Raw genomic sequence first — 27,880 nt, forward strand, 5'->3', positions numbered from 1 at the left:
TGTTGTGCAATTTTCCCATTTTGACTCGAGTTTAAGTGTGCTGCTACTGGTTTTATAGTGTTAACGGGATCCCTGCATTCAGTGAGTCACCGAGACACAGTTATTCCTGCTGCCCCTTGTTTAATTTTCATCAAAGATTAATTGGGGTGATGTGTGATCAGGGATAAATTATTCCTAACGTTTGTTAGTCACAGACCAACGTCCCTCCCCCGGGAGGCTGGCGGAGGCAGTCCGCAGGGTACTGAGTCAATCGGAAGCGGGCAGAAGGGGGTGCCCTCATTTAGAAGGTTGCACCGGCAGCTTCCCGGGTGGCTATGATGTCCCCGCCCCACTGCACGAAATGGGAGAAGCCTGCACTAGCCACTGCACCCGCTGTAATATGGAGCCTTGGGCTGGGCCTGGCGCGCAGCCCCGACTCTCACGCGCTCTCCCTCGCGGGGACACGCGAGCTGCGCTTCGGCCGCGGGCACGACCAGCGCGTCGTGCACAGCGCCCCCTGCGGGGGTTGCCAAGGGGAAGCGGCGGCGTCCCGCGTTGCTAAGGTCCAGGCCAGGCGCCGCGCGTTTCTTCCGGTTGGGCCGCGGGACTCCCCGCCACGACCGGCCAGAGCGGAGCCTGGCCCCCTATGGCAGGAGTAACTTGGCGGCTGCTCCCACCTCGCCGCCAGGCTGGTGAGCCGGAGGGCTGAAGGGCAGGGACCCGTGGGAGGAGGAGAACTGGGGGAGAAAGCCCAGTGTGGGACCCCCGAGGGCGCCGCTCCGTGCTGGGGACGGTGCGGTGTGTGTCCCTGGAGGCAGGAGGTTGCCAACAGATACCTCATTAAGCCACCCGGACTGGGAAGGCGGTTGTGGCGGTGCTGCCCCCGCCCTCAAATGCCTCCAAATTGGTTGCTTTTTTACCCAATGCCTAACTGGCCTGTGGAACTCATTGCCACAATATGATGGAGACCAAGAGTTTAACAGGATTCCAAAAACAGTTCAGTGTTCCTGTGGATACCAATGGCTGTAGTTATAATAGTGAACAGTACCAATAAACAAGTTTTAGAAGCTGTATAAATCTCCAAGCTTCCAGACATTAGCCAATTTCTAACTGTTGAGGGTTAGGAGGAAATTTACTTGGGAGCAGATTATCCCATAATGTCTGCTCCAGAGTTTCTTGCACCTTCCTCTGAAGGAGCTGGTACTGGCCACACTTAACGGTCTGATCCAGTGTGGCAATTCCTATGGTTTATGTTTTATTTAATCTTTCTGTTACAGTATTTATTTTTAGAGGTTACTTGTAACAGTAGTAAATTCAAAGTCATAAATTGAAATGTGATTTTTTTTCCCCAAGAGGGATTTTCTTTCAAAATCATGAACCTCCTCCTGGATTTTTAAAGGACTATTAAAGATAAGTTTTAAAATGCTAGTATTAATTTTCATGTCACTCCAAGGCCCTGCCAGAATTACACTGCTGTACCTGTTGGGATCTAAATAATCTCTATTTTTTCAGTAGGTGGTTCTAGAGCTTCTGCATTTCCAAAATTAACATTTCACCACTTGCTAGGTTTTCTGGGTGTAGGATTTCTCTTTTTGGATGCTCAAGTCACTGTCTCTCTGTGATTCTGGGTTCTGTGTAAGACAGGACATATGTCCTGAATCTGCAGGGAGTTATGTTTCCATAAACAGCTTGAGTGAGCAATCCCCTACAGGAAGAAGGATTAGCATGTAGAAAGTGAGAGTTCAAAGGGACAATGTGGGAATGAGTGGTTTCTTGCAGTATTCAAGACCCTGCGTAGGAAGAAGAGGAGAAATGATACATTTCTTTTATGTCATGCGAATCTGGTGGTCCTGTTTATGAGATACATAATAATGTATGCCTTGGGTAGTAAGTGGTATTTAGTGTTTGCTCTGTATTAGAAAACACCATGTGAAGATTTGAGAATTCATTCACAGGTGTCCTGTGCATTACAAGCAAAGACATAGTCCCTACCTTATAGGGTAATCTGAAAGAAAGGAATTTAAAATGTGGATATTTAAATTATCATTACTAGACTTCAGCTTCAACAACCATTTCAGAGTGATGGGGCAGTCACATTTGCCCAGAGCAATTGTTTTAGTCTGTCTGTAAATATCACTGCATTGATTTGTACTTTTTCACAGTTGAAGGTTGTTTTTTCCAGCCATGAGGGTCATAGTGTTTTTTTTAAATCACATCTTAGATTCTAAAGCACAAAATGCCTGGCTCCATAAATACGTATTTTTAAAAAGTTCACTTGGTTATTGCAAGCTGGCCCAATTCAATCCTTGGATATCATAGGCAAAATGAAGTTCTTGGTTCAAGGAAAATAAAATTTTCAAAGATTGTGTTGCCTTGAAAAAGCTTGTAACACCTCATGTATGCTGTAGTATATTTTAATCTTGTTATTAAAGAAAGTCATTTTTCTTACAAATATTAATACCTACTTAAATAACTATTATACTTGTTTGTCTTATGTTTCTATAAGTATTTAATTTTAGACACCGCAGAAAGGAACTATTGAAGAATGCTGAGGTCTGTCAAAAAAACATTACCTAGAAATGAACAAGCAGATGAGACAACCTACTTAGCAAATTTAGCAGTACAGAGAAATGCCAGTGCCTTCTTTGACAAATTTGACCGAAGTGAGTTACAGGAATTACTTACCACTACCTCTTGTAGCTGGCTGGCTTCTAAAGATGACCTACGCCAGCCATTAGAACTTCCCAGTGGACTTATGGGTCAGCTAAAAAACATAAGTTTCCCGACTGCAATTTTCCTAGCACCAGTGGTGCCAGATGTACCTTTGGACTGTAAAGAAGTTCATCAGATTGTGAGAGAATTGGCTGTAGGAATTTACTGTTTAAACCAAATTCCTTCCATCAGCTTAGATTCCAATTACGATCACAGCACATCTTGTCAGCTTCCTCCAGCTTATATTGACACCAGAATTGGACAAATCTTGATCAGTGTTGACTACATGTTAAAAGCACTGTGGCATGGTGCGTATATGCCCAAAGAGAAACGTGTTAGGTTCTCTGAATTGTGGCGCTCCAGTATGGATATTGATATGGATGGGAATCCACAAACAGAAAAAAATATTTTTTCAGAGTTTTGTTCAGCAGGTGAGTAAAAAAACAGTTATTTTCTGCTGGTATTTTCAGCCATTATAACCCATTTAAAGAAAAATAATCTTACAAGTGATAAGTACCTAGCATATTCCTAAGAGCTAGGGGTCATTATCTGAAAAAACAAGAGATTGCTGGACAATATGAAAAGTCATCAAGTTGGAAACTAAAAGAAAAATATTCCAAAAATCATTTTTTCAAAATGGTGTTGAGGCACCTATATTAAGTGGCCAGACTTTCAAAAGTGGTCAACACTCTGTAGTTTCCTTTCAGGAAAGTTAGCGCTGCAGGGTGCTGAACCCCTTCTGAAAATATGGCTCTAAATACTTGGAGAAAAGTTTGTATGTATTTTTTTACAAAGGGTTTTTTTAGATCACAACTTTGGCTTTATTATTAAGATTTAAAATTAGCTACTCTTTTAATATATAACAAATAAGACTGGGCTAAAATAAAAAGAAATCTTCTAAACAAAAGACTAAAAGCACCTGAGAGAAATCCTGTGGGTATCACAAATATATCTCAAGAACAGCTGATGGTAGAAACTGGTAATGAAATATAGAACCAGGGTCACTGATTAAAATCCAGATCAGTTTCATATTGATTTAATGCAGCTCTCCATCTTTCCAGACTACTGTACCCCTTTCAGGAGTCTGATCTGTCTTGTGTACCCCCAAGTTTCACCTCCCTTAAAAACTACTTGCTTATAAAATCAGATATAAAAATACAAGTGTCACAGCACACTATTACTGAAAAATTGCTTGCATTCTCATTTTTATCAAATAATTATAAAATAAATCAATTGGAATATAAATATTGTACTTTCATTTCAGTGTATAGTATATAGAGCAGTATAAACAAGTCATTGTCTGCATGAAATTTTAGTTTGTACTGACTTCGCTAGTGCTTTTAACGTAGCCTGTTGTAAAACTAGGTAAATATCTAGATGAGTTGATCTACCCCCTGGAAGACCTCTGCCTACCCCCACGGGTCCACATACCCCTGGTTGAGAACCACTGATTTACTGTCATTACTCTTTGGTGGCTTATGAGAAATTAGTTGGTGCCTTAATCCAGCTCCTAGTGACAAGTATACTCATTACAAAATGGTGCCCAGTGTTGGCAGTAATCACCTGATCCAAGTCCTATTAAAATCAATGGGAGACTTTCCAGTGACTTAAATGGGAATCAGAGCAGGTCATAACTGGCAGTCTCAGCACAGAGGAACTCTCTCACTCCTACTGGTAGTCCCATCAGAACAAGAACAAGGCCACTACCAAGGGAGTGGGGAGGAGTGTGCTGTAACTACAGCTCTGACTATTGTGTAGCTAAATAGAGGGATTCATTTTTCCAAGGTTGTCTATTTGGCATTTTCATGAGCACTAAATTTACTCAAGAAAAAGATAATCTGAAAGATGGGTGCTATCAGGATGCCCAGTGTATCCACTAGAACACTGAGGGAAAGGAGCAGCTCTTACTGGGAAATTCCCTAATTCTCCTGCTCCTTCTCTCCCCCCCCCCATATAGTTAAACTGCAGTCTGATTCAATACAGTTTTGTATATAACAGCAAGGTGATGTTTAATATGTTAATATAAAGATAAGTACATAATATTGTGCAATGTAAGAAATAAAAATATACTTGTCAGAATTAAACAGTTGTATTAAATTTTTTTTTGACAGGCATTAGTTTTTTTAAATATATTTTACTTGCATCCAGTAGCTATATGGTTATTTATGTAGATTTTTGTGTGTGTGATGCAGGTCTAGTTGATCTTTCCAATGAACCAGATTTTGAGGGAATCTATGATGAAAACATGAATGAAGATCCAACTTATGACCCTAACAGTGCACAAGAAAAAAATCTCTTTATGCAGTATGCAGACAATATACTACTTAAGTTGACATTTGGTACTATACAAGTTCAGCAGCATGAAAATGTTTGTAAATTTGATGCAGCATATGTGCTTTCTAATGTGATAAAATTGACTGAGGATCACCTTGACACAGTAACATACCAAAGGGTGCAGCAGAGGCTAATTCTTCAGCAAAAACTTGTGAAGAAGCACTTAGAGAAAAAAGCAGAAATCCGTAAGAATATTGAATATCTAAAAATAATGAGCTTTCTGATTCCATTTTTACTTGGCTTAAAAAGAAAGATGAAAATTCCAAATTTAAATCAACTTCTTCAACCATATTCAGGTATGCAGCTTACAAAAGACAGGGAATAATTTTGTTTTTATTTTCAAATTGTATATTGTTCATATTATATTAAATTACAGTACTTTGAAAATCATTTGACCGTGTATTCTGAAAATGTTAATAAAATTGTAATTATATAAGAAAGTGAATGTCTTTTAAGTGCGGAGAAACTAGTATTTTGTACATTCTAAGAGTAGCAACTGCAAATAACTTAATTCAGACTGTGGTAGATAACTTGGATGCTCACTGTGTAAAGGGAGCCAAATTCATCCCTGATGTAACTCTGTTGAAGTCTGTGACGCTACAGCACAGTTGAATTTGGACTGGAATATTTATTCTAAACTAGTATTACACAATCATTTCTCAATCAACCACACAAATATGTAATTGCTTAGCACCTAAGATTTTTAGACAACATTAAGAAATTAATTATGTTGTAGTACTTTAACCTTCTGTCATGCTCTAAAAAAATGTCCTCTTTTTGTAGATGATAAAGTTAAGACTGAACGAGAATTGCCTCCATTTGTGTTTGGGCCAGATTTTAAATGCCAACATTTTCATTACATAAAGAATGAGTATTTTCATGTCCATGGAGGAATTGAATTTGATGTTGGTACACCTTCTCTTGAGGATGTTTCAGAAAAGATAAAGGTTTTGGTTCAGTATCTTTTCTATGATTTGTGTGTGTGTACTTGCAGCTAATATAGTATAAGAGAATATTCCACTTTTTTAAAAAATACCAGTGAGAGCTAAGGAAATCATGTGCTCATGAAAAAGGTGTTATCCTGCAGATTTCTTGGTAAGAGAAATATAGTAGAGCCAGGCTAAAGTAACAGTGCAATATTTCCTTATAGTAAATCTTCAGTGTTATCAGTTTACCGTTTGTAGCACAACTGTTATGTATGCTGACTTCAGCTGACTATACAGAGTGCACAATGCAAGAATTTTCAGGAAGTTAGGTTTGCATATGTGAGGGGAGAATGACACAGTATTTCTCCTCCTCTCCCGCAAAATATACACATATTCACACATTTCTCTTTCATCAGTTCCTTTAGTGTGGGTCTGGCTCCAGTTCTCAGTCTTCAGCATACTTCCATTTGCATCTTCACAGCTTATCGAGAGTTGGGAGCTCTCTTGATATGCAAACGGGCTGAGTCAGAGGCATTATCCCCCAAATTATATCCCATAGAAAGGACAGGGCTTCTGTCCTATAGCCACAGTTATCACCTTAGTGTGACATCTTAGCTCCATTGAAGTCAATGGATGTTTTTGTCATTGTCTTCTATGGAACCAGTATTTCACCGTTAGTCTCTACTGGACTTTCAGCTGTGAGGTCAAACATCTACTGATTTTGGATAATGGAATTCAGTTTGTTCTGAATCAGCCCATTGCTCCAGAGCACCATCAAGGTCCCCATGCCATTTTCAACTGAATGTTCTTCACAGACATGACTAATACTAGAGTTCAGGAGTCTAACAGGACAGAATGATCATATACAGAATGATGGTTGCTGTTTCTACCTGCCATGATTGGTATCCTTGGTTACAGAGGCAGTATTGCCCTAAAGGATGCATAGAATGCAAGGGACAGATTTCTCCCTGTGCAACACAATGCATGGTATTGTATCATGGCCACCCTGAGGGGAAAAATGGCAGTTAAAGGGGCCAGCAAAATCCATTAATTTCCCAGGGATCAAACTTCCTGTCTGCACTAAAGAGTGTGTGTGCTAGGCACAGCCATTGCATCCACATTCAATATCAAGACTATTCCCTCAGTGAGACTTCACATTGGGAGTGGATTTAACTTTCAACAGTCTCTGAAAGCAGCCTATGTGTGTAGATGCACAGTGATCAGAATGGATTTCAGCTTGTATGTTTGGCATAACACAGACAAAATTTGAGTTGTTGGACTCCCAGTGACCCTATGGCTCCGGTCAGTTCTTAGCCATTCAGACAACCACTTTATAAATGTAAACATTTACAGTTGGTTAATATAATAATTCTTTTGTTCTAGGCCGTCTTTGATGACATACAGATTTGTGCATCAAACCATGTAGCCCAGTTGTTAGACCCGGATATACCATACAGAGAACATTACTCCATACCAACCATGGAATTTGATGGAAAGAGGTAAGGAACATGCCTCATACTGTATATTTAAACTATGTAAAAATTGCCAAAGTGATAGTCTGGTGGTTTACTGCTGTTTTCAAAACAATTATTGATTACTTGAACCTGCTGACTATAAATGAAATAAATCACAGTTGTCGAGAACACCAAGTCTGAGTAGTGTTTGAGAAAATGTGATCTGATCAAAATTTAATTTTAGTAGTCTAAATAATGTTCTGTTTAATATATTAAAGTAATAAAGCTAATTGAGTTACTTGATTAAATTTATGTGTAAACACAATTTTTTAAATCTCATACCCCTCGCTTGTAAACTTCGGTTAAGTTTTCTTGAAATTATGAAATATTCTTAAATTCTGTAGAAACATAATATAACATTAGGATTCTGTCTCAGAAATATTGTTCCAAGACAATATGAAGGGAAGCATGTTTTAAATCCCAGCAGTTGAACGAATTCACACAACTGTATTATAAAAAATAATGTAAAAGTGCACAAACAGTCTGAGGCAAATGTTTAGTTTTTAAAATTGTTGTTTGTTGTTAAACTTTTGTAATGTTAGTGTTCTGTAGGAGAGAATGTTTTTATGTAAATATTCAGTAGTTTTAAATAAGATGTATTAAATTTGAAATAAGTATTCTCAGCTATACCAACTACTGAAAAATTCTTAAACTTTTGATTATTCAGACATGTAGAGTAGTATAATGATTTTTTGTTTATATATTTTATTAGTCTTCTGTTAATGACAGTACATTGAAAATATTTTTGTATGTAAAGACACAGAGCCGGATCCCTATTTGGTGTAAAGTTGTGTAGCTCCAATGACTTTAAAGGTACGCTGACAACTTCTACCAGCTGAGGACCTGGCTGTGTATTTTAATTTTATATATAAAAGCACAAAGTACACAAAAGAGCCAAAATGTTTCCTTTGAAACCTCTTTGTTTTGTTTTTTGTTACAGCTACTATGTGATCTCCATTGAATTGGAAACTTTTTATCAGCAGCTATATAAAACCCCATGGTGGGGAGCCATAAATGAAATAATAAGCACTCTCAAGCCTAAAAGGCTTCCATTAACTGATATCCAGTCACTGGAGCAATTCAAGAAAAGATTTGGTTATAAGAAAGCTATTAAATGCAAGGTATCCTACTTACTGTATCATTGTTTTTCTGAAAGAGCATTTATACTCTGGAAACTGATTCTAAAAATGGCTTTATGTTGAATGTCTCTTGATGATTCCAGAATAAGTTTGCACAGTTTACAAGTAAAACAATGATTTTTTTAATAACTGCCAGTGCTGCAGGTTCCACCTGAAATCTAACAGTGAAGCTGTATTTTTTGAGGCTCATGCACGTCATCAGTGATGATTTTGCAGGCAAAATTGTGGCTTCAGTAACATCTCTCTAAACCCACTAGTCTCACATTCTGTTCTCATTTACACAAGAGCAACCCCATTCTCTTTAATAGAATTAAACAAGTATAACAAAGGGCAAAAATTTGACTATGCACTTGTAACTCGATTGATTGCTTTATGCATTATCAACAGAATAGAAATTGGCTCACTCTCCTATTGTACATCTTTGATGCTGCAGTGTAAACAGGAGTAAAATGTAATAAAATGTTGTTGTTTAGTCTCAAGTAAATAGATGTGATTCTGAATACACAGGGGGCAGATCCGTTGAATAGTATGCTGGCATTTTTAAATAGTCATTTTCAGGGTCCAGACACACATTTGTTGAAGCCCAGGGAGTTAAGTGGATTTACATCTGCTAAAGATCTTGCCCTTAATATAGACCCACAATTTAAGAATTGGAGGTTGCCTCTTCCCAGTGTCTCCTTTTCCAGTAAACATTTTATTTCTCTTTGACATACTGTCTATTATTCTGTTTGCATGGATTTAGAGTTTACCTTATGGTATGAAGTCTGCTGCTGAGAGAGGACTATCTGCTATCTTCTATACTTTTTGTCGTAAAACATCTACTTCCAGTCTCAGTGTTGTAGATGAATATGGTTATGCTCTTCTCCATCATGCTTCCATACACAACCGTGTGCCAATTATCTGTCAGCTGATTAAATCTCATTTGAATATCAATCAGAGGCGCAATGTTCACTTTAACCAGGGTAAGATATGATATATATATATATATATATATATATATAATGTCGGGAAGCTATGATTGTGGGGGCCCCATGTTCCCTGTCACTTCCATCACCAGAGGGGAGCTCTCTGATAGGGGGGAGTCATGGAAGGAGGGAATACCAGAACAGTGGAATGTTTCTTCTTTCTAAATCTTGTGAAAGCCTCTCTGCAGGAATTTCACAGGGATCCAGATTTGTGAAGTGAGAGGCAAGGGGCTGGGGTGGACATTCATTCTATATCTCATTCTCTCCTCTTCAAAAACCGTGGAGTAGAGCAGTGCAAATTACTGCAAGTTTAATTCACATTAATTTACTGATCTATTACATCTACACCTTCGGGCATTTCTGGACATCGGCAGTTGGGGGAGCACATGTGGCTGCCTTGTTTCTTTTGTTAGGTACTGCAAGGAGCCAGGGGTGCCATGTGGCAATATAGAGGAAAGTATCTTTAATGAGGGTGGCCTTTGTATCTATCAGATCTCCAAGATCCGTGGGATTGTAGATGCACAGATTTTTAAGACTACTATGATCATCTCATCTGATTTCTTGCATAATACATTTCACCTAGTAATTCCTATAATGGAGGAAATTATTTTTTCCTACTATATCAGTGAACACTATCAAGCTCATGAACTGAGGTTGAATCAGAGGACTTTTAAGAAAGATATGCAATATAGATTTAAAGATTCTAAGTAATGATGAATTTATCACTGGACCCCTGACCTCTTCTGTGGTGGGGAGGAAAGAGGGAACAAATTCCTCTGCACTGGAATAACATGTTGGGGAGTATGGGTTCCAGAGTATTTGTGGGCAACAGAAAAGTGTCCCTCCCTAGAAATAATAGAAACCTCCTCTGTGACCACTCTTTGTTTTCTTTCTGCAATGTACGGTATAGGACAAAATGTGCTTTACAACTAATTTTATAAATGTATCAATCTCTCTTTGTGAATTTCAGCCTGCACTTTTACAGTCGTCACCATCCAGCTTTTCAGTTTCTTTAAATTACTGCCATAATGTAGCCCTCTAAGATTCCATTTTGCTTGATTTATGACATGTATACAAATATCATTAGAAATATATAGAATTAGAATATATCCAATATACGATTTAATAAAAACATGTAAACTGTAGCTAACCATCATAAATATATTTTTGTTTTAGGAAGACGTTCACAGAAGAGTGAGACTAAGGGGGACAGAGCTGGTAATTAGTACATTAAATATTATGAGACCTTTTAGTATTTTTTGTTGTTATAAATATACAATGTAAGCAAAAAAGAGTTCATCTCAAGAAAGGGAAGATTTGACATTTTTATGAAAATTAGAAGGTAGAGTCTACTGGCCAAGTCTTGTCTCTACTCAGCTTTTACTGAAGCAAAACTCCCACAGAAGCCATGAACTTTGACTGAGTACATTAGGATTTTGATGTAAAAGAAGGGGAAGCTGAGTGGGGGATGGGTACATATTGCATGGGAACTTGGAAGACTTGTTCAGAGTTCTACTTAAAACTGTTTGTAATTCTTTCATCAGTAGTAAACTAAGTTCCAGCCATGGGAAGGCAGTCCCAATATGTGATGTCTCATGATTACTGTCACTGGGATTTCATGAAAACATTAGAGGAAAGCTATAGGATTTGCACTGGAAAATTCTACATTTCACTTGTCAGCAGCTACTATCTTCCACACCTTCATTCTAGGGGATAGGTTTCATATTTTAGAATTCTTTGGCTTGTCATCTTTTGTGTTTAAGAATATATGGAAAATAGTTAATTCTCCTCTAGAGCTTGGTGTTTCCGTTCTAAGTGAATAATTGCTTTGCTTTGAAATCCAAAGCCAATGCATTCAATGTGATCTTTACTGAGGTAGGGAAACCTTCTTTTAAACTATCCAGTTGCCTGACTGCTCTTTAAATTTTTCAGAGAAATTTCTTGATATAAATGATCTCAGCCAGTTCAATGGGTGTTGCAAGTTAAGAGGCTGAACAGCCCTTTATGTTCCTTTTCTTTAAGAAAAAGGAGATGGAGTGCAGACACTTATTCTGCCAAGACTGGAGATCCATTAACTAAATAATGGATAAGTTCTGTTTTTATAGGTCTTATTATCTGAAACTAACTACTTCCTGTCTACTGTTCATGTTATTTATTCCTTGATACATTCCCAATTCAAACCTAATATAAGTGTTTTGAACTCCATTTAAGTACATCTTTTAATCCTTTTTACTTGATAAAGGAACTGATAGTTAGGAGCGTTAAGGGACTATGCCTTCTCTGGTGGAACATATCCTCTAGTGTGAGCACTGTAGTTGCCCCATAATTCTAAAACTTCAATTCTAAACCCCACTTCCTTACTGAGGCGTCTCCAGGTGTGGTAAATTCTCCAGTGGACATAGAATCTATGTAGTTGTCTCTACCATCTCACTACAGCCTCCACTTTCATGCACTGTACTATAAACTTTGCCTTTAGTGGAACACAGCTCAATATCAGTTTTAGAAAAAAAGTATACTATGACCCCAATACTTCATTAGGCTCCATACAGCTGCAGAATCCCTATTAAAGTTGCCTAGGCTTCTACAGGGATCTGGTTGCATAGCACAGATTGGAGACTGTGGGTCTGTGATACTACCTGTAACAGTCCTGGGTCTGCTATGCTTTCAGAGTAGTGCCAATATATCTGATTATGTTAAATATGTTCACTTTCAGGAAAACCAAATTTGCAAGAAAAGGAGACCTCTGGGGAAAGAACTGGTGAGTGGTAAAGAAATCAAATATTACCTTTATTATCTTTACCTATGCAGCATGTGGAAGCTAGAAAGATTACAGCTAAGGAGCAGAGAAATGGAATATTTTTATTAAAACTAAGGAGTTCATACTTTAAGAAAATGTGTTTCCACACTGCTTAAGTCTGTCCAAGGCTTTGAAAGCTATAAAAATAAGATTTTTCCATGACTTGCGTGGGACGGAAGGCAGGATGTTTTTTTTGTTTGTTTGTTTTGAAAAGTATAAAATACTATATTATTACCACTGAAGTTATAACTTCGGACATCTTTCGTTTTAAATCTGTTGATACATTCAGATGTTTTCCTTTTATCTCAAAAGCTTCAATTTGATATTAAATCAAGACCTCGTAGAGATGAATAACTTATTCTGTGATTAGAATGGCATGAAAACAGTGCTGGTAAAACTGGCAAATAGTTACGTGGAGATTTTACATCATGTTTTGCAGGCACAATTTAGGTGCATCACTTTGAAAATTATGCCCATTGTATCAGCTTTTTTTATGTATCCATTAGCTTTAGGCCCTACTGCTTTACACCTGGCAGCTCAGTGTGGATCCATTGAAGCACTTACTTGTCTTCTGGCCCTTAAGGCAGATTATAAATTAACGGATGATCGAGGATGGATGGCTATACATTTTGCTGCATTCTATGACAACATTTCCTGTATCACGGTTCTCTATAGAAAAGACCCAGATCTACTAGAGGCTGAAACAACAGCTGAGTAAGTCACTAGAGTTTTTATCACTGTGACGATTGGTGCTTTATCATTTATATAATACAGTGTGCTTGAAAGACCACAAATATGCCCCCTCTCCTAAAATTTCTGTCTTGCCATATAAATACAGCCCCGTATTGGAAAATGAATTAGCCTTTCTAGAATGAGGAGTAAAATAACAGTATTTATATGCTCATCTATATGTCCTTAATTATATGGGAGCAACTCCTTTGGCTTTAATGGGAGTTATATGCATTGGGGCCCCATTATCTCTAGGCTGTACAACTTCAGTGTTATCATACTCATGATTGTGAATTTCTATTGCTCATGATGCTCCTATGCTCTGGGTGGGTGAAGGAATGTTATAAGCAATAGAAATTCAGGACCTAATTTTGCCGTCCAATAGGATTGTGCAGCACCCACTCAGGTCAACAGAAGTTACATTTCTGTATGAGGTCAGAATTGAGCCCTCAAAGTCCTGAGACATATTTACGCTATAGCATAAAATCACTGTTTTGTGGGGAAGAAAAAGAGGAGACCTGCTGAAATCTTGAAGATGCACTCTCAGCATCATTCAGTCATGATACTGCACAGATATCTACCATTGAGAAATAGGAAAAGAAGGACCTAATGCAATCTCAGTGGCAATCAGTGTAAAAACTACCACTGACTGAGTAGAATTTGGTATGACCACCAGGGAGCCTCAGCTAAGTCAGAAATCAAATGAACAATTAAAAAACAAGCAGAAACTGTAAATCCAAGACAAATTAATCTGAACAGAAAGTTTATGCATTCACATCCTCGTGGATTCCATTTTTGAAAAATAATAGTTTATAATCAGCTGAAATAACTATATGAAATAAACTTGTTTGCATACTTCATATTTTATTACATGTTAATTTATACCACAATATGTTTGTGTTCCATAGATATCATTCTACTCCACTATTGCTTGCAGCCACATCTGGAGCATTAGACACTCTTCAATATTTGTTTTCTCTTGGTGCCAACTGGAAGAAAACTGACAGTGAAGGAAACAATATAATTCATTTAGCAGTGCTGTACTTTCACACAGAAATTCTCAAACATCTAATACAGCTAGATAATCCAGATCTTCCAGTTTGGAATACTCTTGTAGGTAAGCACATACATTCTCTCTAAAATAAAAAGTCTGTGTATGATTCATTTTAACCAGTGGTATTTTCCCTAAAATGGTGAAAATATCTATAGTTAATGTACTTCCCAAACCAAGCTACAAATAATGAAAAATAGAATTTTGAATGTTTTGGGGCTAAATTGTATCTCAAGCTTTCCCTGTGAAGTCCATTAATTTGAATGGAGTTGCAGAGGTGTTACTGAAGGCAATCTGGTCCTTAATTGTTATATGATGAATATAATATAGTTTCTACTTTTAGCATGCAGGAACTATCTACTCTTCATGCAGCAAAAAATAGCTTTATTTTGATACTATTTTAATTACCATTGAGATCACTGTATCTTATTTTTTCAGACTGTTTCTCCCACTGCCTTGGGCCCTGATCCTGCAAACACTTAAGCTTGTGCTTAATTTTACCCATGTGAGTAATCATATTGAGCTCAATGGGACTACTCAAGTGTTTAAAATTATTCACATATATAAGTCTTTGTAGGCTCAGGACCTTTGTATGTAATTCAGAAAGACATATTTCCAGCTTCTGCATTACTGAGGCATACCCAGCAATTTATTATTTTAAATTGCAACTTTACAGCCTCCTTTTCAAAACCATTGGGATATCCATAAAAATACATCTGCACTTACTGTACATATAAATAAGTAGGTATTTATGTGTGCAGTTATCCAGCTGGGATGCAGAGAAGGAATTTTGCAGGTATAATTTTTACATCCATGTTTGAAAATTAGTCCCCTTCTCTTTCCTGTTTTTGCATAAAAAGGCTCTTTGGCTATCATTGGGTTTTAAGCACACTTTATAGTCCCGATCTTCCAATCAGATGCACACAGTGAGTTCTTATGTCCACATGGAGTCTCACTGTTTTCAGGAGGGCTCCACATTACCACAGTGTTCTACCCATGCAAATTGATTGTGGGACTGGGGCCCATGTCAGCCCCTGACTCTCTTATCTTTTAAAACAGTAAATTCTGATCCATAAAAGAAATGGTTTTCTTCCATTATAATAGAAAGGGAATTACCCTTCATCTAGTAATGAGCTCATTGGGCCAGATCCTCAGCTGCAGTTGAGGTATGCTGAGCACAGTTGAGGAATATGGAGAGTAAAGACCTTCTTTATACTCCCCTGATCCTGGAGCTGCTGAATACTGCCTCAATCTGTGTCAGCTGCCAATGGGGCCATTATGGCAAACAGGGATTCCTAGATCTAGGGAACCACAGGCCAGACCTCTAGTCCCTAACCACAGCCCCAACACTGGCAAGCGGTGATATAAAAGCTGCCTGAGTATCCTTATATGTAGGGGAGACCAGAGTTACTTGATTTAGGTCAGCTTTGCTCTGGATTAGGGCAATTAACTCCACTCTGAAATATAATGAAAAGGAGTTGAGTATCCATCAAGTTGTCTCCTTATATATTAATGGTTTCTGTTGCTGCTTCTGGCATATGTGAATAAGGGTTGCACAAAAGACAAACAGGGCCATACATGCTATTCAAAACTGTTCCCAGTTGGGGCATTTATTCAAACTGTGATTTCATTTAAATAATTTCCCTTTGTACTTATACATGTAATTAAATAGCTTTGCTTCGAACTAAGCAGGTCAACTTTACATCATAATATAGAGAATAAATACTCTACAGCTGAAGTAATATTAAAGGAAGATTATATGGGACACTCAATTTAAACCCTGCTAATGGCAGTTCATGATTTTACTAGGTGAGGACACTAGGAAGAGGATTAAGATGGGAGGATATATTTTCTTACAGTAGAAGCAATGAAAGCAATGTAATAGAAACGTAATGTTAAAATGAGGCACTTATCATGTTATCCTACCTCTCCACAAACCTTTCTTCATTTAATTTGTGCTAGAGAGAATGTAAACAGTTGCCCATACCCTTTGGGGTTGCCCCAAACTGAAATATTTTTGAAATGAGAGGTGTTCTTGGTAAATACTGTTAGATTTGGAGGCTGAAATGAATACCACCTAACAGCAACAAACTGTTTCTTTGATTATTTATGTAGAGAGCACATATACTTAATCTGGTTGCTGCCATGGTATAATTTTTAAAGTAGACTGCTAAAGTGGACTACTTGTTATATGCAAAGACACACACAGAAAACCAGTACATAGCACACACGTTAATGTAATGTTTGGACTCCCTGATCCTATGGTTATTTTTGAGAATATAGACCTTTGATCACCAAACTAAAAAGTAAATATGGATATATATAAAATTGCTGGGAAGAAGGCACTTATTAGGACTTGAAAATCACCTTAAATGTTAAGTACAGGTTGGCTATTTGAATTTTAAGCCATAACAGAAAGGTTGATTTAAAGATACATTCAGATTGTTTATATTGTTTCAAGTGCAATCAGAGTAACAACATTTGAGGGTTGCAGAGAATTTCCATTGACAGTAATGGAAGTTTTGCATAGGAGGGGTTTGGTGCAATATGAGAGCACTCCTATCCAAGAAGAGAATTTTTCTTTTATTGTGAATCTCATTGTAACAAACTGGTATATGTGCACACACATACTCATTCCTATCGTAGTACTTAGCTGCCAGTCTGTGGAACAACACTGTAAACTGGAGAAGTTTTTTTAAAACTATGAGCCCCAACAAGGATTGTTTTTTCTTACCCACATGGAAACATATGTGGAGTAAAATACGGACCCCATTGAAGTCAGTTAAATTTGATGGAGCCAGGATTTTTATCCCTGATTGGCGTATCCTTATGATAAAAGCCATTAAAAAGGACAACTGAAAAAGTATGTTATTTTTAAGTTCAAATAATCTTTAAAGTTCACGTTCAATGACAGCTGTGTTTTTGTGAAATGAAAATGTTTTTAAAATGTTTTACATTCCCAACAGAGATGTTACAGTGTGAAGACTCTATGAGGCCAGAAATGGCAGTTAGATCCTTGGAAGTTCTCTGTTTAGCAAAAGATTTCTACTGGAAATGCATTTTGGATTCAGGTGATATAAATAGCATAGCAAGTATACTTGATTTTATTTTAACATCTTAAAGCCATAAGTTTTCGTAAAATTAATTGGCTGTCATGTCATCATTCATTATCAACAATACTAGTGCATAAACAAAGAGTCTCCAAAGGTGCTAGAAAGCAAAACTGTGATAATTTCAGCTCAGTTCAAAACCGAAGGTTTAAAATGTATATTAAATGAAACTCTAACATGGGTCACAAGTGTAAAAAAGCTGCTTAACTTGAAGGATAGTTTCAACAACCTGAAGGATGGCTTTAAAACAGGATTTCAAGAGTGAGGAGAAGTAGTAAGAACTGACATAAATAAGGGTCTGGCTGGGGCCTCTAAAATAAAAATGCCTCTGCATTGGTTTAGTCCTTGTTCATTTGGCAAAAGTAGTATTTTATTGTGTGTCTGGAGTTGGAATGGAGTTTCCATTAGATTATAATATTTGTAGGTGGATTAAATTTTAGGCCTTGGCATGTTAAGTGTCCCTGTCATTTGTTTTTATTTTTGAAATTACTAAAATATTTCATGTAATTCTCATAAACTCAGTTTAAAATAAATAATAAGCAAACGTAATATTGGATGCCTGTCACACTGACACTGGGTTTGTTTTCTTATTTATTGCAGGTGCTATCCCCTCTCTAATCAATCTGTTGAAAGGCCATCAGATCAAGCTGGCATGTATAACATCAGGGGTGTTGAGTAATATTTCACCACACATCACCATTTCTAAAGCTTTAGTAGAAGCAGGAGGCATTTCAGTATTAATTGAATTGTTGGGTTCTGGTGAACCTGAACTGCAATCTCGCTGTGCTGTTATCCTATACGATATTGCCCAGTTCGACAATAATCAAAATATCATTACTGAGCTGGTGAGCCTAATTCAGAACTGTTAGTTATGTTCACAGTTTTTACTTTCTTTAAAAGGACTGGATTTTTTTTTAAATCCTTTGTTTTTTCAATATGAAGTAATTTTCATAGCTGATGAAACCTATTTGACATCTTTTGTTCCATTCATTTATATATACTGTGAGGCACATGGAATGTAATTGCAATGGCTCTTTCTTTGGGATTGTTCCATATTACATTCATATGCTTTTTTTCCTTCCTTAGGGTGGAATCCCTCCTTTGATAAATCTTTTGAAAATTAAATTACAGGATTTGTTAGTTAATGTAATAAATTGCATCCGTGTGTTATGCATCCAGAACAAACAGAATCAAAGCACAGTGAAGGAACATCAGGGTATTCCAGCACTTGTTCAGTTTCTAACTTCACAATCAGGTAAACTTTTATTTTTACATGTTTGTTTAATATTCTTACTCTAGACATTTGAAAAAAAAGGAAACTCCACATGCATATTAGTAATGATTTGAGTATTATTATATACTCCTGGGGGAATTCTGCAACAAAAAATTGAAAATTCTGCACATAATATTTTCAAATTCTGCATGTTTTATTTGTCAAAATAACACAATCTAATCACACCAGTTTCAATTATTATTGGTCATTTATGTCAAAATACCTGTCAGCAAGTATGTCTGTAACAATACAGACAACAAAAAAGATTCAGGAAATGTTTTTTGACAAATAGATTACTTAGTCATATGAATACAGAATTCTGAGTAATAATTCATTTCAACTACAATGCAGAACTGTATTTCCCGCACCTCTTAGAAGCAGTGCAAAGCCTTGGGGGAGTCAGGGGTAATGGAGGAGCTGAGGGAGAGGGAAGTAATAACTGGGAAGGAGCCTGGATGTGAATTTGGAGCAGGGTGGATTTGATTTAAATCACTAGTCAGGAAGGCTCGATTTAATCATTGTTTTCTACATAAAAGTGCATTCTTGTTGATTGTTATAACCTTAATACATATTCTTCACAACTCAGAGACAGATGTAAGTTTCATTTTTAGAAGGTACACACTGTACATTTTTAAAGTGATTTATTTTGAAAACTTTTCAGATTAGTTTTACAGCTATATCAGAAAATGAATGATTGTTTGGTTATTTCATTTACCAAAGGTAATTGAAGCAGATATTTATGAAGCCATTGGTAGGTGAACTATCTCCAATTCAACAGATTAATCATTAATATTTGGAGGATTTTCTTGCCATGCTGTATTAGGAGGAGAACATCACCAGACAGACATTTAAATTGTTTTATTTAACTATTTCTCACCTCTATATATTATTTATTTATTTTAAAACATTTTTGCTGTTAACAAGCATGTTATCTCTGGAGACACAAATCCACAATTTGAGAACTGCAAAACTAAGCATCTCTGATGGTATCTTCTAGACTGAGCACTGAGTCCCATGGGTAGATAGAAAGATTAACCTAAATTATCTATACAGAAGCCCCTGGAACTCCATAAGATTGGGTCCCTAATTCATGAACTATTGGAACTCATTAACAAAACTTTTCTTAAACCTTACATGAATATATTGTGTCATTCTATAGAATTAGAATTTATAATCCCTATTCCATGATGAGATATCTTTGAGCTATAATGTATCTTAATTAAAACTATATTTAGATAGGTGTTTTCCTCAAAAAGCATTTTATCAAAAAAATCCAATTTAAATAAAAAATTATTTTTATCCACCTTGGCTTGGATGGTTGTTGGGTATGGATGGGAAAAGTATGGAACAGTTTTTTTGGGGGAGCAGGTGAGAAGGGAGTGCTAGGGAGCTTCCCCCATCCAGATCCTGGCTGACCCCTAGCCTCTCCCATTCAGTCAGGCACATCTGTCTGGTCCCCATGTGTCCTTGCACCTCCTGTCCACAAATGTCTCTCCACCTCCGCTCAGACACTCACTCCCCCCATCCCCATGTGCCCCTGCACCTCTCTCCCCCCTGTGGTCCTGTGCCTCTTCTCCCATTCAGCCCCTGCCCCACTCTGGCCTCCCCCACTAGCCCTTATCAGCCTCTATCTGACCCCCCAGCAACCTCACACTGTCTGTCTCCCCATAGCCCTTGTCTCCTGACCCGACCCGATAGACACTGTGAAAAAGGCAGGCTCTTTCTCTTCCCTAGCTGGCCAGAAGCTGCTGCTCTGTTCTATAACCACAGCGCCCTCTGGTGGGAAAAAGGTGGAACTGCAGCAACTTTCCGGTAGAAGCTTTTTTCTAAGCAAAAAAATAAAAATATGACTCATTAATTATGCATGTGCACAGTGGTGCAGAATTTCCTCAGGAGTACCTATTTTTGCTTGATTGTTGTAGGGTCCGATCCAAAGCCACTGGAGTCAGTTAAAAAAATCCTATTGACTTCAGTGGGCTTTGAATCAGGCCCTTGTTGCCCATGTTAATGTTTTGCTACTTAGACAAGTTTTTCACAATATTTCCATGCAAGTTACTTTAAAATTGCCTTCAGACTGGGTAAATTTGTTTACAAATCAGGCTTTAATACAGAATAATTTGCAGACCCTGAAAGAAAAAGACATAGGAGGGTAGATTGGCAGGGGAAATTCTGTGCTCAATTCTACCCTGTGCAACTTAATTGATTTGAATGGAGTTGCATCGGTGTAGAATTTTACTCACTATTTTTTCTTTTTCATACTTTGGTTTTCATTTATAACAACCCAAAGTATATGAGAACAAGTCCTATATGTACAATTTATACATGGGTGATAATACAATATTCATGAAATATTAAGGTTAATAATTTATCTGCAAAAAGATTACAAGAAGTGTTCTACCTAATCTCCCATGTTCTTGACCTGTAAAAATATTTTCTTCTTGCAAGATTTCCATAAAATCAAGACAGTACTGCTTTGTGCAACCACCAAGTTTAACCAACATTAAAGTTCACAGGGCCACATTAGTGATGTGGATGACATTTTTTGGGCATCTGACAATCGTAGCCTTAGGATTTAAATTTGAAGAATATCCAGAAGTCAGAAATGACTAAATGTTTAGTCAGCATTTTAGCTATCTGTATCAGTATGCTACAAGTGTATTAGCCCTAATACCTCTCTGAAACACAATTACTCCTAATCTGAAATAAAATCTTCTAATAAAAAAAGAGAGAATTTTGTTGATTCTTATCACTGTTTGACTAATACTTTATGCATTTAAAGATGTGCTACAGGCTGTATCTTCAGCAGCTCTTGCAGAACTTGCTCGGGGGAATGAGAAGATACAGGATGCCATTGCAAATGCAGATGCAATTGGTCCTCTGGTTGAACTTCTCCGGGGAAGGAAAATCACTGTGCAGGTGAAAGGTGCTATGGCTATAGAAGCACTATCGGATAACAACATGCATATACAGAAACTGTTTCTGGAAAAATCAGCAACAAAATATCTTTTAAAGCTCTTGAAGGCAAGAATTTATTTCACATTTTTATTTTTCTAAAGTCTTAAATCAATTTGTTCATTAGAAAAAAGCGTAAAATAGGCTGTTACTTGGAATAATTGGAAAACCCTTAATATCATGGAGTAAATAGTTTTTTAAATGTGTAAGACTTAAAATTCTGCTAGTGAAGGAAAAACTTTTGTTTTTTTCAAACTTTCAGGCGTTTCACTTGACAGTTAAGGAACAAGGTGCTACAACTTTGTGGGCACTGGCAGGACAAACACTGAAGCAGCAAAAGCTTATGGCAGAACAGATTGGGTACAACTTTATTATTGATATGCTCTTGTCACCATCTGATAAAATGCAGTATGTTGGTAAGATTTTGTTGTTTGTTTTGCATAAATTTGCAAAATATTGGAAGTTTATTGGAGGTTTTTAAACATACATTTTTGCTTTGTTTTGGAAGGAGGTGAAGCAGTCATAGCTCTTAGCAAAGATAGTAAACTTCATCAAAATCAAATATGTGAAGGAAATGGAATTGGTCCTTTGGTTCGATTGTTGAGAAGCACAAAGATAGCAGAGGGCACGCTCCTGAGTGTCATCCGAGCTCTGGGAACCATTTGTATTGGTTTGTAGAATTTCTTATGTTTTAAGTTTGTTAAAAAAAAAAAAAAAAAACCTTAAGTGGTTTTGAATGGGAAAAATGCAAACCAGTTTGAAACAATATCAATGAAAGAAGAAAATATTTTATTTAGTATTAAATATAGATAGAATTGAAATATAACTTTTCAATATAAGGAAAAATCATTTGCCATGAACAAAATTCTTACTTTATTCGTACATTAAAGCTTTGTGTACATTACATAATTTTGTCATGGTAACCACAGTTTGGAGCCCCTAGCATGCCTATGAAATGTAACACACAAAATTGCTTTCAGTAATGTGTATGTGATTAAAATGCCACAGCTAAACACCATGTGGTCCTTCCCCTTGCCAATTTCCACCACTGCAGTGCCAATGTAGACAAATAGTTTTGGTGTAGCAGCCCAACAGTGAAAATAATCTTCTCAATCCCCCAGTGCCACTGCTTAGGTGTACTTTCTAATCTACTATCTGGGATAAAAGTTTCCAGTTGGCACTTTACTATAGAAATTTCCCTGCACAAACCATTGTCTTAATCTGTGGTAATTTTGTCACTATCAGCTACTTTTCTAGCATTGTTATTATCCCATAATTGGCTTCTCTATCAGTATGTTTCAGAAGAAGCTTCTTATGAGCATGCTGCTTCCAGCTGTCTGGGTTGTGGGGACCATCTGGGGAGATAGTTAAGCTGAATTCTGTGTGATTTAGAGTACCTTGGTCTATGACTGGGTGATGGAATGACCTAACAAGTAAGCCATTGCTGAGTTTGTCAAGCAGTGCCATGACAAGACTTGGGGTACATCTGCATTGCAGTTTTTAAAATCCATGGCAGCGAGTCTCCGAGTCCAAGTCTAAAAACCCGGGCTCGTGCTACAATGCTAAAAACAGCAGTGTAGACATTGTAGCCTGGGCACTGAAACCTGCCCCCAGCTCCAGCCTGAGCCCGAATGTCTACACTTTTTTTTGTAATAGCGTATCATGAGCCCTGTGAGCCAGAGTCTGTAGACCTGGGCTCCGAGACTTGTTGCCATGGGTTTTAAAATACAGTGTATCCTAATAGGCTGATCTTGCACTAAAAAAGGCACTGATAACAGCCAGCCCAGTGAAAGAGGAAAAAACGTGTGTGCTGCATTGTCTCATGAATTTCATGTAGAAAGGTTCTAGTACATGGAGCTGGTTACTCCTTGATGAATATGTACATGAACTTTGCAATATGAAATCTTTTAGCTGTTGGTCTTGTTCTCTGACTATCTGTGCGTTCCTGTTTCTGTAATTCTTGTCATATCCTGGCTGGCTGTTTTTTTATTACCCTTATTTGTTAAGCCACATCTAAAAATTAAGAATGTAAATTCTTTTGGGACTGCAATCTGACTTGGGGGTATTATAAAAATAAAAATATTAATTTTATGCCAACTTATTTCCTTATGGTGTATAAAAAAAGGCCTGAACGTTTTTTTTTCTCATTTTCATCCTCAAAATATCAGAAATGTCAAGTCTTGTCATGCCTGTTTTTGTTGGAAGACTTTGATGACCTAAATATGTGGATTGAGTGCTTTCACAGCCCTTAAATGAAGGTGTTGAATCCTTAATAAAGGCATATTTTCTTTCATATTTAAATTGTTGTTAACAAAAAAAAAAGCCCCAAGCCAAAAACCAGTATCTTAAAAAGTTTAAATAAAAATCACTTCCTATTTCAGTTACTCAAGTTTTACTTGTACAATTGCTCTGATGTAAAAACCTACTAATTCTCCAATATCCATAGAATTTTCTGAGGTGCTCAAAACCTGAATTGCGATGTAAAAAGCAAAAGGGGGAAAATACTTTTTTGCCACGGGAATTGCCTCTCTTTCAGGACTTTTTTGGTATATCATAAAGAAGAAAAAAGGCACAAAACCACTCTTGGGTTTTGTACTTTTTGTGGCTGTTTTCCTTTAAAGCAAAATGTTTTTTACAGCAGTGTATTACATGTCCACCAAATTAATTGTCACGCTGGATGATTGACCTGACAACCATAGAGAGCCATGTCATTCACATTCTAATGCTATTTCTATGAGAGAGGCATGAGAAAGTGGATGCGACTAACAGGGGAGATGCTGGAAATGTGAATGTTGCATCTACTACTTGTTTGGAGAGTACCAGCATTCCTCCCCAACTTCAAACCCCGAAGTTTGAAGAGGACATTTTTGTTGTCATCGTGTACAGCAGGAAAATTAACAAGCTCTCGAAACCTTCTTGTCTAAACTCTTTTTGGTATTTCATAAAAATAAGGTATTTTCAGTATTTTCATCCCAAATTCCTTACTCTGATTTTCTTGAAATTTAATGTAAACCAGATCAGATCATTTCCTTTCCCCCTAACGTACATTCATCCCAAAAATAACATGTTTTTAGAACAGATTTGAAATGAGTCTTCAGATTTGGCAAAATGTATTTGTCCTTTTAAAATAAGCTCTCTGTCCTGTCTCTTCTTGACATATGAGGTTAGATCAGCTGGCTAAACCATACTAAATGGTGAATCTGAAATAGTCAAGTGCATTGTACCCAATTACAAGGAAGCAGAGGTAATCATTCTAGAAAATATTTATGTTCAATTGCTAAGAGTAAAAGTGACACCTAAGGCAGCTTTCAGCAGGGCTGGCTCCAGGGTTTTGGCCGCCCCAAGCAGCCAAAACAAAACAAAAAAGCCGCGATCGCAATCTGCAGTGGCAATTCGGCGGGAGGTCCTTCACTCCCAGGCGGAGTGAGAGACCGTCCGCCGAATTGCCGCCGAATACCTGGACGTGCCGCCCCTCTCCAGAGCGGCCGCCCCAAGCACCTGCTTGAGAAGCTGGTGCCTGGAGCCGGCCCTGGCTTTTAGTTAAGTCTCTGGAATTTTAAATGTCTGTGCATGTATTTGGAAATCATTACTTAGATTTAGTCAGCACTATTATTTAGCATAGGGTGGACTTTTTGGCAAAGTGGTTCTCCAGTTTCTCTATAACTAGAAATACCCGCAGGCAGCCAACCTTTGGGATAATTAGTGCTTATTACAGTCTCCAAGACTTTATGTTTGGAAACATGTTAATGAAAATTCACCATCTGCTGGGCTTCTCTGAATTTACTCCATATTTACCGTCCTTCCCTCCATATATCTTTTTCTAGGAAGCTGTCAGCAACAGAAGCCAGGCATACCTTTATGTACACACGGTCCTTGTACATAAAGATAAAACACCTGGATCAGCTCTAATACTTAGTTATTTCAAGTGAAAAGAGTATAGTACTGTTATTCTTACGTAATCTGCCACAATTAGGTATAAACTGGACAATTTTTCTTTATGCTTTCTGTTTTTCTCTTGCACAAATGTCTTACACGGGATACATCTGACATGTGGACTCTTACAGGTGTGGCTCATACAAACAATCCAGTCAGCCAGGAAAACATAGTGGACGAACAGGCCTTACCAATACTGGTTCACCTGCTTAAAAATCATAATTCTCTTCAGATAAAGGTGTGGAATAATGGTGTGTGTGAGGGGGTTTGTATGTATGTGTGAGCATGTTCTGTGGCTGAAAAATATTCTGAACTGAACTTTCTGAGAACACTTCTTGCCATCTTTTTGCAGCTTAGAGCATGAGAAAACAAAATTAAATAATACTATCCCTCCTTAACAAGACACTTCAAAAGCCAGCTACTGATGAATAATTGCAAACTATGCCTAAAAAACTGCTTACTTTTAAGTGTATGAAGGCAATCATAAAAGTAATTTAAAACTTAAAAGATGTGCTGTAAGGATTCTGTTTTTCCCTGTGGATTTATCTTGAGTAAATTGTTTTTTCTAATGAGCTAATTGTTCATGAATAGTGAACTTCCCTCTGCTAATTCATAACATTCCTTTTGAGTGTGTTTTTTATGCAGGGAATAACATAAGACAGTTTGATATGCTGGCACATCTTCAGTGCACAGTGAGGCATATGGGACCAAACCTACCTGCTGGTCATAGAATCATAGAATATCAGGGTTAAAAGGGACCTCAGAAGGTCATCTAGTCCAACCCGCTGCTCAAAGCAGGATCAATCCCCAGACAGATTTTTGCTCCAGATCCCTAAATGGCCCCTCAAGGATTGAACTCACCACTCTGGGTTTAGCAGGCCGATGCTCAAACCACTGAGTTATCCCTCCTCCTATGAGAGCATGTGAATACTTTGCTTCTCTAAAGGTGCAGTAAGTAGAAGTATAATATATCCACAATTCTGGAGTCTTCATTCCTTCGAATATGACGCTTGGAATGACCAGGCTCAGAATGCTTTAAATCTGTTTTTTGAGACATTAAAGCTGTAGTGAGGATTGGCTGAAAAACGTGTGAATCTGGTCATACAGAAGCATGGCTCTGCATGTGAGTGTTACTTCTGTCTTCAAAGAACAAGAATGACAAGTGGGTCATCTTGTCTCTCTAATCCTAAAGTATAGGTATAATTTAAACTACATAAATAAACCAATTAACCAAAGACCTTGTAGTGTAATGGACAAAATACCATTTGTTTATGGTATATAAATTACAAGAGCAATCAGTTCTCACTTCAAGGCACAAGCTGATCATGATTTGAGGTCAGGAACATAGGAATTCACATACTGATCCAGACCAGAGGTCAATCAGCAGACCAGTATGCTTTAAAGGAAGATGCAAGAAACTCTGAAGAGGGCAATTAAGAAGTAACCTGACCATACAGGAAGCTTTTTCTTAACACCTTTAATTCAGTGCCTGGCTTATGGCATGAAGGTTTATATCCCTTAAAAATAATATATTTTGTAAATTTCATCTAGTATAAATGTGGATGTTTCCATTATCCATATAAATATTGAATCTTTTTTTTTTAAACCTACTAAGTCTTGGCCTCAATTATATTTTGTTCAAGTGAGTTTTCCTACATACTTAGTTTTCTAGTATAAACTGATTTGTTGCTTATTAAATAAAATATGCCATGAATTTGCTCTGCAAAATGTAAGTATATAATATCTGCATTTTTCTTTACAATATATATTTAGGTTGAAGTTGCATATTCCTTGGCTTGCATTGTTTTAAGGAACAGTAATTTACAGACTGTGTTACAAGAGGAGGAAGGTTTCGATTATAGTGATGTTCTTGAACTTCTTAATGCACCTGATAAGGTACTGTACTTGGTAAAGTAGCAGTATTAATTTAGGGAAAAGTATTCTATATTACTGTTATAGTGTCACCATAAGCCAAATATGGCATACCAAATTTACTATACTATAGCTCCAAATGTTTACTGTATGGACTTCACATGTCAGACACACACATCAAAAGTGTGTCCTTTTAATATAACTATTTTTTAAATATTCTTATGGGTTGAGTTAAACCTTACTGAAGCCAGTGGGTGTAACAGCTGCTCTTAATTTGATAGCTGTAAGAAACAGTTAAGCTCATTTATAGCAGTCCCCACCCAAAACAAAGGCATATGGAGAAGGAAGCTGCAGACATAGTCTGGTCCAGGTCGGTGTGTGTCCCTGACAGAATCCTAGAGAGAAGACTTTTGGGCCTTGTGCTGGCTAAAAGAAGCTTGAGCGTGTGAGTAAGGAAACAGTCTCATATTATTGGGTCCTCGTGTGTTCAGGGAAACAGTACATTCTTTGTAAATAAACAAAATTGCATCAGAGAAAAACTCCAACTCCATCACAAATTTCTCCCCCTAACTAGAACAGCTTACAAAGACCCCA

At 37.3% G+C, this 27,880-nt stretch overlaps 1 protein-coding gene across 2 annotated transcripts in view; it reads left to right on the top strand.

Moving 5' to 3' along the window:
* The first annotated feature begins 555 nt into the window (after nucleotides 1-555).
* The window catches only part of ANKAR (ankyrin and armadillo repeat containing), a 47,179-nt gene continuing 19,854 nt past the window's right edge, over nucleotides 556-27,880 (top strand). Inside the window, exons 1-19 of one of the 2 annotated variants that reach the window (XM_034786487.1) lie at nucleotides 556-671; nucleotides 2,486-3,122; nucleotides 4,884-5,321; nucleotides 5,809-5,972; nucleotides 7,335-7,450; nucleotides 8,406-8,586; nucleotides 9,347-9,566; nucleotides 10,746-10,787; nucleotides 12,283-12,327; nucleotides 12,873-13,080; nucleotides 14,004-14,212; nucleotides 17,113-17,217; nucleotides 17,857-18,101; nucleotides 18,343-18,511; nucleotides 21,309-21,550; nucleotides 21,744-21,897; nucleotides 21,990-22,151; nucleotides 25,546-25,652; nucleotides 27,188-27,310. In XM_034786487.1, the coding sequence (XP_034642378.1) occupies nucleotides 2,525-3,122; nucleotides 4,884-5,321; nucleotides 5,809-5,972; nucleotides 7,335-7,450; nucleotides 8,406-8,586; nucleotides 9,347-9,566; nucleotides 10,746-10,787; nucleotides 12,283-12,327; nucleotides 12,873-13,080; nucleotides 14,004-14,212; nucleotides 17,113-17,217; nucleotides 17,857-18,101; nucleotides 18,343-18,511; nucleotides 21,309-21,550; nucleotides 21,744-21,897; nucleotides 21,990-22,151; nucleotides 25,546-25,652; nucleotides 27,188-27,310 (3,528 nt within the window). In that variant the 5' untranslated portion in view covers nucleotides 556-671; nucleotides 2,486-2,524. Of the gene's footprint in view, nucleotides 3,123-4,883; nucleotides 5,322-5,808; nucleotides 5,973-7,334; nucleotides 7,451-8,405; nucleotides 8,587-9,346; nucleotides 9,567-10,745; nucleotides 10,788-12,282; nucleotides 12,328-12,872; nucleotides 13,081-14,003; nucleotides 14,213-17,112; nucleotides 17,218-17,856; nucleotides 18,102-18,342; nucleotides 18,512-21,308; nucleotides 21,551-21,743; nucleotides 21,898-21,989; nucleotides 22,152-25,545; nucleotides 25,653-27,187; nucleotides 27,311-27,880 lie in introns of both variants that reach the window. The other variant, XM_034786488.1, reaches the window with a different exon arrangement.

Source organism: Trachemys scripta, chromosome 11 (assembly GCF_013100865.1).
Source record: "Trachemys scripta elegans isolate TJP31775 chromosome 11, CAS_Tse_1.0, whole genome shotgun sequence".
Taxonomy (NCBI): Eukaryota; Metazoa; Chordata; order Testudines; family Emydidae; genus Trachemys; species Trachemys scripta.